The 16946-nt window shown below is 29.4% G+C and overlaps 1 protein-coding gene across 7 annotated transcripts; it reads right to left on the reverse strand.

The window, feature by feature from the left end:
- Nucleotides 1–636: 636 nt before the first annotated feature.
- On the reverse strand, nucleotides 637–16658 carry LOC108722681 (solute carrier family 26 member 6). 7 transcript variants are annotated; one of them, XM_018447895.1, is made up of 15 exons: nucleotides 16445–16658; nucleotides 15356–15383; nucleotides 8233–8346; nucleotides 6813–6974; nucleotides 6274–6384; nucleotides 5885–6060; nucleotides 4932–5099; nucleotides 4323–4427; nucleotides 3835–3968; nucleotides 3417–3579; nucleotides 3134–3310; nucleotides 2775–3047; nucleotides 1765–1938; nucleotides 1489–1615; nucleotides 637–1111 (listed from the first exon to the last, which is right to left on the reverse strand). In XM_018447895.1, exons 1-15 carry the CDS (start codon nucleotides 16490–16492, stop codon nucleotides 939–941), a joined length of 2133 nt encoding a protein of 710 aa, XP_018303397.1. In that variant the 5' UTR covers nucleotides 16493–16658; the 3' UTR covers nucleotides 637–938. The 7 variants fall into 7 exon arrangements, with proteins under 7 accessions (XP_018303397.1, XP_018303402.1, XP_018303400.1 ...); XM_018447900.1 differs by lacking the exons at nucleotides 15356–15383; nucleotides 16445–16658 and adding an exon at nucleotides 15283–15327 and having other exon boundaries at nucleotides 939–1111; XM_018447898.1 differs by lacking the exons at nucleotides 15356–15383; nucleotides 16445–16658 and adding an exon at nucleotides 14393–14741 and having other exon boundaries at nucleotides 939–1111.
- Between the last annotated feature and the right edge of the window lie 288 nt (nucleotides 16659–16946).

A 16946-nucleotide genomic window follows, 5' to 3' on the forward strand; every position in this document is an offset into this window, starting at 1 on the left:
TAAGAATTCACTATGAATACAGATACAATAGTCAATTATTCTTCTCACATTCGATTCAACTATGATTTGCCAATTTTTTACGATTTAAAACTTTACGACCACTACTTTTGTTGTAGACCCCGCATTAACGATCTCATTATCTAGCTTAATTAGATTGTTTCTTTTCCGTAAAGATAACAATATGGTTTTTATTTGAAAAAATATTAGTTTATATTTGGACAATTAACGCCATCATAGCAATTAGCATTCTTTATGTAATCTCTTTAGCTTATAAACTTTTACCTAAATTCTAACTATTTGTTTAATTTTAATTTATCGCTGTAATATATCTATTTTCTAATTTTTTTATTTTCTTAATTTCTGAAACCATGGCTTATTTTTCGTTTAATATCATATAAGCTTCTAATATAAATTATATCTACTGTCATTCTTTTAAAACCTGTTCTACATATATTACTTTGTTCCTCTACAAAAAGCGGGTAATAAATAATTACGAAAAAAATGTTTTATTTTTACGTATTTTACTAGAAAAAATGTGCCACTTTGTTCATCACGCTATGAATTTCCTATTTAATTATTTTCATGATATAAATAAAATTATTTTTAGAACTATTATATATCCATTTAAATTTTTAGATTCAGACTTTAATATAAAATTTGTTATTTCGATCGCTCAATTGAATACTTAACACGATATCGTAATGCCTGCAGATGCGAAGTTTCGCTAAATCATCGCAAATACGGCATTACTGTTCGTAAATGATCGAACGACCATCACAGCATATATGTATAGCACCGAATATTATCACCTTAAATGAGTAAGCTGAATTGCGAAGCGGGTAAATAATCGTGATAAGGTGTGTAAATATTCGCGACGTTAGAAGCGTTTGACCGAACGCTTTTTGATGTCGAGTATAAGTGATTTCGTTTCGCGGGTTTCAAAGTCTGCTGATGTAGTTCTCGTCGTGGGTACAAGTGTTCCATGTCGATGACACTTCACTGTGAGAACGTGCAAAATGCACCGCATCAGCAACAGTAGGGAATATGGCGAAAAAGTGATTCTCGTTATGCTCGACCACATTAAACTTTCTCATTGTTTCATATACAGGACCTGTAATCGACATATCAATTTTTATTATTACAAATTAATTCATCTGTAATCTTTCCTACTAAAGATATTGACATTTTGGTAGATATAGATTTTTATAAGAATAATCTCTCTTTGTTTATTCATGATAATTGAAATACAAGAATTGTAAGATTTATTTTTATATATTTGCAGAATGTATAAACAAATCGATCGTTGAAAACATGAAAATATTATGTAGAGTAAGTAATATTATACATAGTAATTAATTATCATCAACTCTATTTTCTGATTACATAGATGATTACATCTGTATCATAAATTAAACTTACGTGTAGATATCAATTAAGAAAAAAAAGTTATATAGATAAAATTTTATATTGAAGATTAAATATACTTACCGGAACAACCTGCTATATAAACAGATACTTCTATGCTACAATATTCATCAACAATGTTTCGCACTGTATTTGCGCCTGCCAGATCGATATGTGACAATGCAGTAAAGTCCAGTACAAGAATACGTAGCTGTAAAGATCGAATAATGAGACTACAGATGAGATATTAAACAAATGCAATAATCAATTATCAACTACCAACTATCTTGAATTAATATATCGCAGCGGAATATTTCCCTATGTACTTGGTTTCAAAAATATAAATTGCACATTATTTACCTTTTTAATTTCCTCCACTATGGTGCTGTTGTATGTAACTTGTAATTGCTTTTTAAATTCCTTTTGAGGTACTAGCTCTGTAACTTTATACACTTCTTCACGAAAGTATTGTTTAGATGCGAAATTCAAACTACCGGAATAGTGGAAGATTTTGATGCCGGGAATCTCTACAGTCTAAAATATTTATTGAATATTTATTTTCTGATTAGTTAACAGTAATTTTTATTCTTAACTTGCCATTCTAATGATTTACTAAAACGCCAAAAATTCTATATAATTGTAAAATTTATAAAAAAATTTACGTATTTCTAAGAGAATAAATACTTATGATACAGGGTGGCGCACAAAATTTCATTAAAACTATACTTCTGAAATACCCGTTTTTTAACTGTATGAACACAAATTCTTCTTGGGAATTCTGTTAGGTGTGACATTAAGAATTGAAACTGGGTGAAATAGCGACCGACAAACGATTGACCTAAAATGTTGAGCATAAAGAGATAATTGTATTGTTTTTCGTGGAAACAGAGATTGTGGCAGAGACTCGAAGATGTCGTGCAATTATGCCATGCATTATTTGGAGATTTGTGTTGAAAAAAATCAAACATAAGAGCGTATCTCCAAAAGATTATAAGGCAAAATAGCGTCATATTGAATGTTATCCATTGGAATTTTTCAGACTTTAGTAATTAATTCTATACCAGTTTTATACCAATCTCAATTTCGTTAAAAATAAATGTATTATATGTAAAATAAATAGTATGATAATTTGTGTGCTACCTTGCATTTCATAAACTAATGCCTCCGTCTAATTTGACTCATGATGCCACATCTAACAAAATTTCCATGAAATAGATACAGAATTTGCTCACATAATTGAAAAATATTTTACAAGTATAATTTTAATGCGATAATTAAATGGTGTGACATTTTGTGCGCCGCCCTATACATATTATAATAATAGATTAATGAGAAAAAATAGTTTTTTTGTAATTAAAAGTTCTTCTTACTCCTTTGTATCTCTTAGTATCCAAGTAGAGCTCCGTGCCGGGTGCTAGAGCGAGCTTACACGTATAAGGTCGTGTTGCGAGGACAAGTAACCTTCCTATACACAAAAGTATACCGACCAATAATCCATATTCAATATCGAAAAGAATCACGATGACGAAGGTGACAATCCAAATGCTGGCGTCCATCTTGTCCAGTCTCCAGAATTTCATAAATTCACTGACCTTTATCAGCATCCCTTTTAACGCCACCACGATTATACTCGCTAGAACACACTGTGCATCTCACAAGCATCAAAAATGCATTTGATCATCACCTGACGCTTGTATTATAAGATAGAAACGATAAAAAGAATAATTACTCGTGGCAAAGGTTGAAAAAATGGCCCGATCCACAATAACACGCTCACCAAAATTCCACATGATATCAAACTTGCCAGCTGTGTATGTCCACCTACAGTTTGCTGAATCAATGATCTGGATAATGAAGCCGTGATAGGCATGCAGGAAAAAAAAGAACCTACAAGATTTCCCAGTCCCTGTAAAGTTGTATAGAATTGATATATTTTTATAAATATATGTTAAAGGCATACAAAATAATATAAGCGTATTTATTATACAGAGATTAAAAAATATTATATAAACCTGCGCAATCAATTCTTGATTAGAGTCGACTTCATAGCCCTCCTTTTGCGCGAAAATCAATGCCATAGACATTGATATTGTATAAGCAACCATAGTAATCACGAAACTATCTACTAAAACGTTGGGTACAAGTGACAACGGTGGTACAGATGGGACCGGCAGTCTGAAAAATTGAATTGAAAACTTTAATATTACAGTAATTTAAAGTTTCTGCATTATTTTACTTTCACAATTTGTTATAGTTTTATTAAAAATATATGATTTTCTATATATAATGAATTAATAAAAGTTAATTTATTTTAGTTAGTTTAAATTAATTTTAACTCAGTTATATAGAAAAGCTAATACTTTCATAATAAAAATTTTTTGCGACAAGCTGTGTGAGTTAATCGAATATTAATTTTAATTACACATTTACCCTACTGGTATATCGCCAACTGTTATTACGTTATAAGTATCCGCAAGATTCATTTGCATCGATATCAAAGTACCGATTACCACCGCAAACATTTCTATCGGAATTGGAAAGGAGCATAACTTTGAAACTCTTGGCTGAAATCCAGATTATTTCTTCTTAGAAAGCACATATGTAATTAATTTTATAAATTTTTATGTTTTTTTTTCTATGAAATATATAAGATCTGTTCCAGAAATGTCCGATCTCTGCGTGTATATATATATATTATATATATATTTTTGTCCTTGGCATCTTCTCTCTCTTTCTTTCTCTATTATGGAAAAGAGGCATTCAGTATTTAAGAGGGACCTTAAGAATCCTAGAGAGAAAGAGAGAGAGAGAGAGAGAGAAGATATGCCCAAGGATAATGATATACCCAGAGAGGTCGGAGATTTTTGACCTCGTATATTTATTTACAAAGCATAATTACTTAACTTAGCATAACGAACCTTAAGAACTTCGTTGTTAAAAATAAGAGCTAAGATAGTGATGCAAGATAATATCACAGCCGTTATGTTAATGTTGTTTATACTGTTGAAAATATCTACATAAGTCTGAAAAAATAAATAAAGAACTAATATAAAGAACTAATATAATAAAAATACACATTTAATTTTCATTTCGATTATATTATATTGCATATCTTCCAACAATAATAATATAATCAATGTTCGAAAGTATTAAAATTTAAAGATGTAATTTGAAATTCTTTTAATACATATCTTTGTTAATCCGTCTTCGTAAAACCTTTAAAAATAACGTGATATCATAGAGCGCGACGCAAATATTAACCTTGACCTTTTGCAATATCGCGTAATCTTTACATACATTACATAACACCTTCTTGACGTTTAAATTACAATTTGATTGTACGAGGATATCTACAGGAAACGTTTACCACAGCAACCTAAATGTTTGGCGTATGCAAACGTTTTGTTTGATGACGATAGGAAAAAGAAGAAAAAACAAGTTGTATATTGGAAACGATATGTTCTAGAAAGAGAAGAGTCGACTAATGTTTGCAGCGCTAAACAAAATTTAATTGTTATTGTACTCACGAGAATAAGCTTGAATGCACCCTTGCGCCGTGGTAGATCGCTCAATCCGAAGAGATCTCTTATTTGCGATGTAAATACGTGTATTGCCGCTGCAGTTGTAAATCCGCTCACGAGACTGTCCGCGAGGAGAGATGAGATTATACCCAAACGCAGCACGTACATTCCTAGCTAGACGAGACATTTTGAATGATATCGTACGAGAAATCAAGAGAGCGAAACTGTACTGCACGAATATGCACTAGTAATTATGGAGATGATAATTAAAACGGACCAACTGATGGAAAATAGTAAATACGTAGTTTCTTAAATTGGGCTTGCCTCAAAAACGTAATATAATGAAAAGAAATTAAAATATGCAGAAATAAAAAGTAAATTAATATAACTGGCGTGCTTAATGTATTTCTGCAGGAAAACATCTCCAATCAACTAAAAATAATTTCAAAGAGCACAAGCAAATGTATAATTCCAAGCAGAACAACAAGTCATTATGATATCAAAATGATGTCAAAATGACTCTAAAATGATCATTAAAAGTCATTTTTCAATCATTTCTAATTCATTTTAATGTCATTTTAACGTTATCGTGACTTGTTCTGCTTTGGATGACAAGCAAAAATTTTTACATCTAAAAATAAATGTAATAAAATTGAAATTTAATTGTCTACCTATATATATAAACTTTTTAAGGATATTTTATTAAAAAGAAAATAAAAGTTACTAGATTTATAAATAACGAAAAAAATTAATAAATAAAATTTATAAATTAATTATAAAACGTATTAAAAACTATTAGTATTTTGTTTATTTAAAGCAAAGTAAAAAACGTGATTTAGCAAAAAAGTAAAAAATCAGGAAAAGATGTGTCGGAGAATATTGTAATATCTCTCTCTCTCTCTCTCTCTCTCTCCTCGTAGAAAGCATCACAATAACGGAATTGTATACAATGTAGTTACCTGTATAATGGCAACTGTGAACGTAACTACAGTTGCAACTTCTACTGGCGAATATTGATGGTTTACGTCGGAAATTAAGGTGCCGTTCTCGGCTGACGTGTTATTTGTCGGAACTACAGGACTACTGTATGTCGTAATGACTTTGCCAGTCATCATGCAGACAAGCGCAAACGTACCTTAACAAAAACCGACAATCCTGCTTAATTATTAGACTTTTTAAATTAAACGGCAACCAAATGTAATGTCTGAATAAATGTTAGTGCAAAATTACGCTAATTTTAACAAATCGTTAGCTTCCTATACGAATTATATTCTCATAATGCATTTTCGTTTTTTTTTTCGTACACCAGATATAATACTTTTCTTAAAAATAAAATCTACGTGCATACCCATAGAATTGTGTCTGGATGTTCCAAGAAAAAAATATACCAAAACCGGAAAGAAAGCCATGTATATACCAATAATAGGCGGAACGTTACCCAATATTGCATATGCCATACCTATAAAACGATATAATATCGATTTAATATATATTATCGATTTTAATATATTCCTAGAGACTAAAATATCTATATTAAATTTTAGGTAAGACAATATCAAAATTTTTAATCCATTTTTATACGTCATAAATAGTATCATTTATAGAAAATCAATTTTCTATGTCATGATAACCTTAAGTCACGTTACTCTAATTATAATCTATGAATATGTACTAATCTATAAAAATATCACGTTCTCCAATTAGGTATTTTAGTCCTCATTTTTAGTATGCATTTATCTTCAATCCTAATTTATTCAGCTGAATAAATTCTTTTCTTTCGCTCTCTCCCTCTCTCCCTCTCCATCTCTCTCTCTCTCTCTCTCTCTCTTTCTCGATTATTATTTAATTTATCGCATATTAATGTTCTAAAAATTTAATGCAACATACCTTGTGGAATATGCATAACAGCTACAGTAATTCCAGCAACAATATCTCCTAAGATGTTATTCTTCCAATCATACGACGAAAGCCAGTCAATTAGAGGTATTGTTTTTTTTAAAAGTGCAATTGGTTTAATATTTTTACATCGTTTTGACATCTCATTGCTAACTGCAAAATCATAAATTTTATGCATATGTGTGTGCATAATAATACATATACATACATATATATACAAGGAATATTAAATAAAAGAATTTTAGATTTAAAGAATACATTATTGTAATCACAAACTGTTTTTGTATAAAAAATTTTCAATTAAAAATTTTCAATAATTGAAATTTTTCATCAGAGGTAGAAATGATTTTCTTCTTCAATAATTTGCTGGCTAATTTTTACAAGAATCCGTATAATTATTATACTTTTTTTACGTAAATCGATTTTTTAATTATTTGCACATAAAACTATTATGGTCATTATTGAAAAATAAATGTTTGATGAGGGGTATTTCGTGTATATCTGAAATATTTTTTTTAATACACACACACACACACACACACACACACACACACACACACACACACACACACACACACACACACACACACACACATACACACACCATATTCCAACATATGAGATATGAAATCTCTTATAAATTATTCATGTATAACTTAACTTCTCAAAGAAGGACGTTTTCATTGTTTTAACCTTGATATTTTTATGTGTAGGTATAGAATAATGAGAAAAATCGATTTATGCAAAATGAGGCAAATAGTATTACTAAAAATTGCTTCTATCTTTTAATCTAATTAATTTTTCGATTTCTATTAGATATTTTTTCTTTAGCTGAACGAGTATTATCTGTGTCATTTAAGTCTTTTCCATTGTGCTTAAGTAAATTAGATAATAAAAAAATTATCACAATATTTTAATAAATTTTTTTACGTTATTCAGTATACTTGTCTCGTAAAAATGTCGATAATGTAAAAAGTAAAAATAAAGCTTTATCTTTTTAATTAAAGCAGACTTTAAAACAATTAATTGTTTATGATATTTCATATCATTTAAAGTATATTTGATTTCATTCTTAAAAATATTGCAATTTAATAAAATTATACGGATTAATTCCATAAGTTTGAACTTTTAGTCTTCTCACATAGATTCGACATTATTTAGTTTTTCTAGAAGAAGGTAATGGCCTTCAGATGGAATCCTATCTTGTCCAACCGATTTATTAACTTCATTAACCGGTTCTAGTATATTGATGTAAATTGTTTACAATCAATATTTTGAGCAGATTATCGCATGGAGAAGCGGTCTCCTGTGAAAACACGCGAGTCGAAGTAAAAGGCAAACATGGTGAAAGGAAAATAAGTGATCTACCCTAAGCGAGTACATACTCACGCGAATAGATCTCGACACTTACGGATTCTCTTGGGTTTTACGTATTTGCACAAGTGATTAAGCTCGTCTTGCTGATAGACTGGTCGTCTGACCATCAATTCCGGGCCAGTCGTCGACATATCGTCACTCAAATAGTCTGTGAACAAGCAACAATTGGGTGAGATCACACTGCGTGCGCGCGCGTGTATACATATGTGCGCGCATTATTATGTATTTTCGTCAAATTCCAATTAATAAATTACTGTGTTTGTTGTTCATTATCATTAAACGACGTGCCCAATTCGAAAAACTTCGATTAGCTTCGATTTAGTTCGTAACTGGGACATATGTTTTTGGACAACTTAAGAGCACTTGGAATATTTTCTTTCATAGTACTAAAAGTTACTATGTAAATTAAGTATCGTAAAATTCAATAATAAATTCAAAATATGAAATTTTAATACAGAAAACTATTAAATAAGGAATTTGTTTACAAAACAGGATTCATTATATATATAATAGTAAATATAACTTACAAAATTTCTAGCTAAATGATAATAAAACTACAATATCAGAAAAACTAAAATATGGTCTCCAAATTACGAGTTAAATGAAAAACACTTGTTTTTATATATGCATACGAAAAAGTTTTACTAAAGTATTTTAAAAATTTAGCTAGATACATATCTGAAAATAATTTTATTGAGCCATCAAAATAATTATGTAAGATGCTCAAACTTCATGTTTGAGATTTTAATGGTACAACAAAATTGTTTCCAGATCTGTATCTACTTAAACTTTTATATATTTCAGCAAAAATCATTCTTTCCTTGTACATATTTACACATATTGAGTCCGGTATGTATATATTGTGCTTACGTATATTATCAAAATATACGTATTTTATTGAAGTGACATAATCATGGAATGTAATTACTCAAAAAGGTCATGCAAACGACGAGTGTAATTTATCAATCTCATAAATTTTCTATCAGGTTAAAGTTAACGTAAGCAAATTTCGTTTACTCAATGTAAACCGAAACAAATATTTTGAAGAAATTAGATTCGCATACCTGGCGTTGTCAAAAGAAATTAATCGAGTAAACGATAATACAATTGATTAATATGATACGGGGCTGTTTGATTTAATCATTCAATAAGTTATATCGATAAATATTTGAGGCAACTGTTTTTGGAAAAATTAAATTGCAACGCATGAATTTTACCAAACGGCATCACCAAACGGTAATACTTATTAAATATTTGTAAAGATAAAATTATGTTTAGTTATATTATCTCAATATTTAATTGAAACTTCACTCAATATTTGATAGCTATAAATAAATTTTTTTTTCAGTGTTGAAATAATTAAAAACAAATTTTTTCATGAAATGAATAATTAATATTGATCACTTTTAAAAATATTATTCGAATAAATTTGAAACTTCTTTAAAAAAGGATTAATAATTTTTGTATTAAATACTGTATATATTATCCGAAGACGGATGAATTATCTCTCAATTAATAATTCACAATTAATAAGGCGGCATTCTAATAACTGACAATAATAATTGTTGCTGATCAAATCAGTTATCCGATGAAGATTAGAATTATTAGTATTTCTATCACAAACTATACCTGTTGACATCGTTAAAATGTCTCTCTCGCGGTGTGCTGAAACTCTGCGATTATTCACTGCTCTGTCTACTCGTCATGTCTGTCTCGCGATAAGCGTAAGAACTTCCACGGACTAAGAAGATCTGATAACTAAGCGCATGCTTATAACGATATTGATAGATACTGGTAAAATTGGACGATATCCTAGGTCAATATTCTCAATGCAATGGAGATAATTTTGAACGAGGATAATACGCGCGTATGCCATCGGATACACACGGTTTACTTTAAGACTTTTTTATTGAGGTTCTCTGTCGCTAATTGGTCTTTAAGATAATGGATAAGCGAATTGTGATCACGGCGAAACAGTTGATATTACATTAATAGAGAGATAAGCAATTGATATTACATTAATTGAGAAATATAGCAGAGATATAAGCAGAGAGATAAGTCATTAAATAACTCACCTGCAACTAGTTTTATAAAATAGTAAGAACTAAAAGTACTGAATAAAAATATAATATTATAAACATATATTTACGTCAACAGAGTATTTGTGAACTATTGAAATAACGACTCAATTATAATACAAATATAATTATATAAACTTCGTGCAAATAAGATATAACAATAACATAGATAAATATTTCTAATATTTAGATAAATATATTTTTTAAATAAAGCATACTGTCATAATAAATAACTAATTAGTCATTATTGAGATAATTTAAAAAAAAATACATTTAAAAACTCATTACTAAAATTGCTCACCCGTGAATAGTACGCAGCATTGCTACCAGAGGGATGCAACGCAATTTAATTTCTTCTGACAAGAAAAAAATTATTCAGCATACAGTAATAAAAGACTCAGCATTATGAAATTTTTCACTGACTTTTTATTATTTTAATGAAATAGTTTCTTGAATGCGAGTATTTTAGGTACATCGAAGATGAAAGTAAATAAGATATGCATCTCGACAGTACAGGTTTTCAGTTCTGTTACAAAAATTTTATATAAAAATTATAATACCTGAGAAAGTTATAATATATACGTATATAGAAATTTAAGGATAAATAATATCTCAACTATGTATTATAAAGTTGTAAGAATAATAAATAAATTAAACGAACTAAAAAAATATAGTAATATTAATCATTTGTAGTAAATGGTTAATTCTATTTTCTTAGTTCCTAAAACTTATTCATTGTTTTTATTACAACTTATAATGCATAGTTGAGTTATTTGTTTTCAAATTTCTAGTTGCTAATACGATTTCTTTGTCTGGTTATAAGTATACAATAACGACAAGGAAGAGTTGATCTGATTAGCTAATCAGAGAACGTCACATGATGTTGACTGAAACTTTGTACATGCATAAAATACATAGTTATCTTCTTATTTATTTCTTTATCATAATTGGTTACATTATCAATTGTGTCACAGAACAATATAATACGTAGTTTCAAACCATCCATTCAAGTAATGCGTTAACGATAAGTTTGAGTAAGATGTTGAAGCATATAGAAGAATTTACTTAATATACATTTTGTTAAATTAAGTTAAGACTTTGAACTCTTTCTTAATCGCTGTTGGCGGAAGTTGCATTGTGTATTGCAAATGGACGCTTTATTAGAAATCTAGCATAGGTCATTTGGACCTAGAAATTGTAGATTCATAAGTGTTTCACTAACATTTGAAATTGATTATTCTAGTAAAAATAGTTTTATTTATAACGTATTTCTTTTCATTTTTATTGTGAAGTGACTGTCGGTTCCATTTTATATAGATGGAATAATAGATTGAATAAATCGTAAGTAAGAAATGATGAAATAATTTTTTTACGAAATATTTGAGATATTTTTTTTTAATTAATATTTTCTATTATTTTAAAGTACTATGATATTTTATATAATTTTTATACTAAAAGTGAAAACAAGAGCATATTGCGACGCTTGCATTAGCCATCTATAAAATTATTATATTTTTTTATATTAATTATAATCGATCAGAATTTTAGTAATATTTATGTTAATAAACATTATTTGTGCCATAATATTATATTTATAATATTATTTTCCTCATGTTTTCAGCATATGAACATGTTTCAAAATATTTCTATTTTATTCATTGAAATAATTATATTTTTTGAAATTAAACATTATAGGGGAAAGTGAGGAAATTGTGCGCAATGGAGAATTGTGAACATCCTAATTTGGCATCCTTAGCAAATAGAGACTCAACCATGGCGAAATTTATAAGCTTCTTTTAAGAAAGTAGTTCTTTTAAGATATATATATATATATATATAACCATAGATTATATCATTTAAAAACGTATTTGTAGCAAAAGTAAAAAATATAAATCACGTATTTTAATCATTTTTGGCGTCCAGAAAATAAGATGGTAAGTCCATATTTTTATTTGTTCATTTAGCCTTGCATACCTTACTAAAATACGTTATTATGTGCATCTTTTAAGCTATTGGTTATTGAGTTAGGTTAAAAAGTCTTTAAATAATAGTTTTTCTTATCGATTGAGTTCGCGGTGGTAATTTAAAGTTACAGTCTTTTAAAATGCACACAATTACCCGCCTTGCATATACTACATAACTATTTTTTTGTTTTTTTTTTTTTGTTTCAAATGCTTCATTACGAAAAAAAGACAAGTATGAATAAAAATGATTGAATTAAGACTCAGATACAGTTTTTCTAATGTTTGTAACATTTTTCCAAATTTTTTGTATTAAATTTGGCTCAAAAATATATTTTCTCATTTCCTTATCAATATTTTATAAAATATTCATTTTATTCATTCATTTCCTGCGATTTTTGTTTTGCTCATAATTATCCAACTTATGCGCACAATTACTCAATTTGGCTTTTCTTTTTTTTTTCATTTTGCCAAATACAACATTACTAAATGAAAAATTGCTCAACATGAGACTACTAGTATATAATGATAGTAGAATGTTTATGACTTCTATTCCCATGCTCCCTTTTCTCTCTCCTCCCTGCCTCCCTCTCTCTCTCTCTCTCTCTCTCTCTCTCTCTCTCTCTCTCTCTCTCTTATATCGATTTCATTTTCACAAACCACTCCACAGTAATAAATTGTGCATACCCTTAAGTACGCACAATTCCTTTACTTTCCCCTAATGTTTTTTTTAAAGTTTACATTTTCTCTTTTTAAAATACTTATTTTTATTTTCCGGTTTTTTTTTCGTAAAAATATGATTTTAAAATAAAACATTCGGTTTTGCACTTTTCTGCAAAACTTTTGCTTACGATTTTGGTTATAACTTTTAATATTATTACCAAAACGTTTTTTCCGCGCGTTTACAGATTTAAATTCTATACAGTTCGAAGTTTTGAAAAAAAAATTAACTAAAACTGGTTGTGAAAGATACAACAAAGAGAAAAAACTTCGGATGTAAGTTAAAATCGGTTTTTGGAACGAGAGAGAGAGAGAGAGAGAGAGAGAGAGAGAGAGAGAGAGAGAGAGAGAGAGAGAACTGTAGTTGAGGATTAAATATAATATTGCTAATATAAAATATTTTACCTATAATTTTTTTTGTATAATATAGTTCTGCGATTTTGCTAAAATTCCTTACTTGTCGCAACAAATGGATTTGATTTTCGGATTCAGCGCAACAACTTTATGTCAAATCACATCTTTGCTAAGTTTAAGCAATGATTACAAAGTTCCATTTCGTAGTGTAATCATTGATCGTTGCACACTTGCTGTAACGTATGGTAACTTTCACTGTAGTAATATATAAAAAAAAGACAAAATACGAGAACAAATGTGGCCGAATTAGTAGTTCGATTAGTTAAATTCCGTTGTATCCACTAGTTCAATAATTACTCGTCTATGCGCATGATTTCGCGAACCGCAAGTGTACGCGGCGGTAAACGAGCGCATAATGCAACATGCGGCTCCTTCCCACAACACGTGCACTAGTCGTATATCCTTCGTGCGATATATTCGTTCATTGCATGACATGCTACTCTCTTTGGATCCGTAGCGTGATGTCAGTATGTCACATGTCGTGAGAGAGCAAATCGCGCGGTTCGTGAAACACACTGCCAGTCGTTAACACTATATCGCAATCCGGTTACGTCGGCCAGTGATAACAAACGAGTTCAGCGTACATTTGTCAATATTACTAAATCTTTCTCTTCACCATTACGCGTATTTGAAAGTAGCAATTGATAATGATCGATTAAGATTACATCGTCACATTATGCGTCGGTGTCTGTCATGTAGTTATCGTGACTACACTATAAGTGACACCATAAGCTCTAGGTAAAATCCGTGAATAATGAATTTAAAGACTTTAAATATTTATATATATAATACAATAAATATATATTTTTTGGAATACATAAATATTCAAACTAAAATATTCTCGGCAATACTTCTACGATCTCGTAAAATATGACTTTTAATTAATAATAGATATCTTATTTCTTCAAAAATGAATTCGCTTGATATTGAAAGCTTTTAATTGTGATACATCAGTTATTTGTATATACCTATGTGCGCGAGTGTGTTTGTATAAGAAAAGCAAAATAATGTTTCTTTATACCTGAACTGTTACAATACGATGATCTTTTTTCTTATTCGTTCTTGATTAGAAGTTTCCCTGTGAATTGGTAGCAAAATCAATAGAAAAAGAGGAAAAAAGTGTATGAAAACTATTGAGCACAATAATACGATCGTTGATCCAGAGATTTCTTTCTCTGACTCGTGTTCGTCCGAACGCAACGACTGGATTCTCTCACGTTTTCGTTTTCGCAAGATCGTTTCGATTACGCATTAACAGGTCGACCTTAGGCGATAGGCACTGGTCTCGGATTGCTTGGAGCACGTTATTTATTCGTTGCCTTCAGAAATTCGACTCCCGTGAATAGGCGCCACAAAATTCGAAGAGAATTTCGTCGACTGTGTCAGCGATCGTTAATGCTACTGTTTTAATCTTTAGTGACGGGGGCGTTCCTATTGCTCCTCTCGGAATAATAAATATCGGTCAGATTTCTCTTGATCTTGAGAGATCATGAGCAAACACCGATTGCGACAAGAGACAGACAGATAGAGTAGGGAGTCAACTTCGTTGAAATACACATAGCAAACTAGATAATATCATAAATGCCTTAATATTTAGTGTATTTATGTTTACTAAGGTACTTTTTTGGATGTGTTATTTAATTGGCCGTATATAATAAGTTACTTCATAAAAATGTTATGTATCTTATGTCAAATATTTTCTTTTAAAAGTTTTCTTAGCATTTTGTTTAACGATAAGACAAATTCACTCATGTATCATAATGTAATTTCAATCACATTTTTGTATTTAAACCATAATCAGTACTTAAATATAATGCATTTCTATGAAAAGTATTCTTTCATTGAATGATAAGACATTTATGATATTTAATGCAGGAAGAAGTGTTTTTCTTTCCCTTTTTCTATGCTTACGAAATATGTTGCAGCGATAAAGTACTAATTTTCTCAATATCCATGTCATGGCAAAATATCAAGCGGAACGTACCTTCTCTATTTGCGCTGCTGCATCTTAGCTGAAAGAAAAAGATTTCGATAATAAGAGACAATACTGACACTACTTAAAATACAAATATACATACTTGACAATTTTGCTAATTTAACATATTTTTTATATTCTTTTAATATTTATGTTCATAAATATTAATATAATTGAAAAAAACAAAAATTATATATCAAAATTTTACCTAAATGTCTTACTGTTCTAAATTTAAAATAGAGATTATCTATCATCACAATCTCTTTGTAATAAATTAAATTTGAACGTCTCGCGTGTACTTGAACTGAATTTTATTCTGATATCATGTTTTGGAGATGCAAACGATTAGTTTGATAATTACACTCAGATGTTGAAATAACACAAACGAAGACTCTTTGCGTGTTTAATCACTGTACATAGAGGCAAGCCAAATCTACATATGTACTTAGACTCGTATTCATAACTCAAATTTAGAACTGTATGTAACCGTGTAATTTCCAGCTTATGATAATATCGAATGCATTCTTCGCAATAAACAAATATTGCTTAGAAGGCTACATTTAATGCTGCCTGTACAGGGGAATATGCATGCCCGTAATTCTATTTCTGTTTTCTATTACGGATACGTAATCAACTTATTTTTTCCATTCTATTATAAATAATATAAATTTTATATACTGTTATAAATTATATCCTGTTAAATAATAAATTCGAGGAATGGAATTAGAAATCTTTTGAAGATGAAGTATAAATCCCACTTTAGAACAAACAAAAAGTTGATTGAAAATTTCCGTTCTGGCGACTACGTTATAGAGTATTGAACATCGATAATAGTTTGAGCAATATCAATAATTTATTATCGTTGTTGAAAATTTAAATATATTTGGATTAAAAACTCACTAAATTATCTTTTTTAAAAGAAGTTTTTTTCATATTGGAATTGAACCAATTGGAAAGTATTTTGATTTAAAATTCTGCATAATTATCCGCAAATATATGTAATTACATTACTTGAGAAATATAATACATTTTACATCTTTGAAGCACTTTCTGTACTTTTATATCGAATCTTTCGTTTCTTTTTTGGTTATTACATACCAAACTTTCTTCACTGCTTGATTCGACGTTGTCTCTGGAAATTCCCATTGGACTATTGTACCTAGTTATGCACTACGTACTATTTATAGCGACGAGGCGTTGATAGCTTTCTTAACTTTGATAAAAATCACTATATCTTTTTAAGAATTAAATGAAACACCCGCGATCTGCTATTCGATCTCGACTTTTCGAACGTCAATGTGATTTACAACAATCGTCGGGTGACACTGTCCTACTTGAACTTTCTCGACTGGTAAATATAAATTCTTCTCGTCAATCTATCCCTGTTCGCACAGACTACGAATAATACGAGCGCGTTCGATACACTTATTGAAAGAGATAATTTGAAGAAACGTAAATATAAGCGGGTGCGATAATTCTTGATTCTCTCATACTGACAAACCAATATTTCGTTCGAAATATTTGTCATTTTAAATATTTTTCTGTTTCGCAAACTTAATTACTGCATTATAATGATTTTAATGTTTTTAATGTTTTTATT

The sequence above is a fragment of the Mycetomoellerius zeteki genome, unplaced genomic scaffold (assembly GCF_001594055.1).
Source record: "Mycetomoellerius zeteki isolate Tzet28-1 unplaced genomic scaffold, Tzet1.0 scaffold212, whole genome shotgun sequence".
Classification (NCBI taxonomy): domain Eukaryota; kingdom Metazoa; phylum Arthropoda; class Insecta; order Hymenoptera; family Formicidae; genus Mycetomoellerius; species Mycetomoellerius zeteki.